This window comes from Calidris pugnax, unplaced genomic scaffold (assembly GCF_001431845.1).
Source record: "Calidris pugnax isolate Ruff unplaced genomic scaffold, ASM143184v1 scaffold6, whole genome shotgun sequence".
In the NCBI taxonomy this organism is placed as follows: domain Eukaryota; kingdom Metazoa; phylum Chordata; class Aves; order Charadriiformes; family Scolopacidae; genus Calidris; species Calidris pugnax.
The window spans coordinates 454,979-456,169 of record NW_015090761.1 but is presented as its reverse complement, the minus strand read 5'-3'; the positions used below and the strand labels follow the sequence as shown (position 1 = coordinate 456,169).

General features: G+C 63.6%; 1 protein-coding gene across 1 annotated transcript in view; it reads right to left on the bottom strand.

Moving 5' to 3' along the window:
- Positions 1 to 963, bottom strand: part of EGR3 (early growth response 3) — a 3,183-nt gene extending 2,220 nt beyond the window's left edge. The window contains exon 1 of the mRNA XM_014950055.1: positions 3 to 963. Within this exon, the coding sequence (XP_014805541.1) occupies positions 3 to 928 (926 nt within the window). The 5' untranslated portion in view covers positions 929 to 963. The remainder of the gene's footprint in view (positions 1 to 2) is intronic.
- Positions 964 to 1,191: the final 228 nt, after the last annotated feature.

Genomic DNA, 1,191 nt, shown 5'->3' with positions numbered 1-1,191 from the left:
CCTTCTTCTCCTTCTGCTTGAGGTGGATCTTGGCGTGTCGCTTGCGCTCGTCGGAGCGGGCGAACTTGCGGCCGCAGAACTCGCAGGCGAAGGGTTTTTCGCCGGTGTGGGTGCGGATGTGGGTGGTGAGGTGGTCGCTGCGGCTGAAGCTCCTCATGCAGATGCGGCACTGGAAGGGTTTGTGACCCGTGTGGATGCGGAGGTGGCGGGTGAGCTCGTCGGAACGGGAGAAACGCCGGTCGCAACCCTCGGCCGGGCAAGCGTGGGGTCGTTCGTGGAGGGGGGTCTTGCTGGGACGATTGGGGTACTTGCGGGGTCGGATGGGTTTGAGGGTGAGAGGAGGTTGGGGTAACCCCCCGAAACCTGGGTGGATCTGTTTGTCCTTGAAGGCCTTGATGGTCTCCAACGGGGTGATGGGGGGCGGGTTGACGCGGATGGGGTCCAAGCTCTGGAAAGGTTTGTGCTCCGTGATGGTGCCCATGTCGTTGGGGTGGTGGTAGAGGTTATAGTCTGGGATCATGGGGAAGAGGTTGCTGTCCAAAGCGGGTTTGGCCGCTTGGTAATCCTGGGGGGAGTAAGTGAGGCCGGGGTTGCTTTGGGGGTCGTGGAAGGAGACGGGTTCCGGGTAGAGGTCACTGCAGGAGGAGTAGGGGGGCAGAGCGGGGTACATCTGGTCCACCTCGCCCTGGGGAGGCCCCATGCTGCCCGCCGAGCTCTGCGTGCTGGTCAGAGCCCCCGAAGACGGCGGCACCCCCAAGATGCCGGCGCTCATCAGGCTGATGATGTTATCCTGGCACCAGTTGGAGGGCGAATCGAAGGCGAATTTCCCCAGGTAAGTGACAGTTTTGTTCCCCGGGGCGGGTTGAAAAGTCCCCGAATAAGAGGAGAGTTCCTGACCGCCTTTTTCGTTCGCTAAACCAATGTCCATAACATTATCTGCAAAGTGGGAGAAAGAAAAAGGGCCAGGGTGAGCCGGGAGGGCCGCACCGCCCCGGGGGACACACACACACACCCCCCGGGGATGCTCCGGGTCCCCCCCACTTCACCCCTTTCCCCTCCTACCCCTCGTTTCTTCCCTCTTTCCCCCCCTTTTCCAACCCCCGCGACGCTGCCTACCGGGGGTCCCGGTGATGCGGGGCCGGGCTGCCGCCCCCGCCACCAGCCGGGATGCCCCGCGGGGGTGTGGGTGGG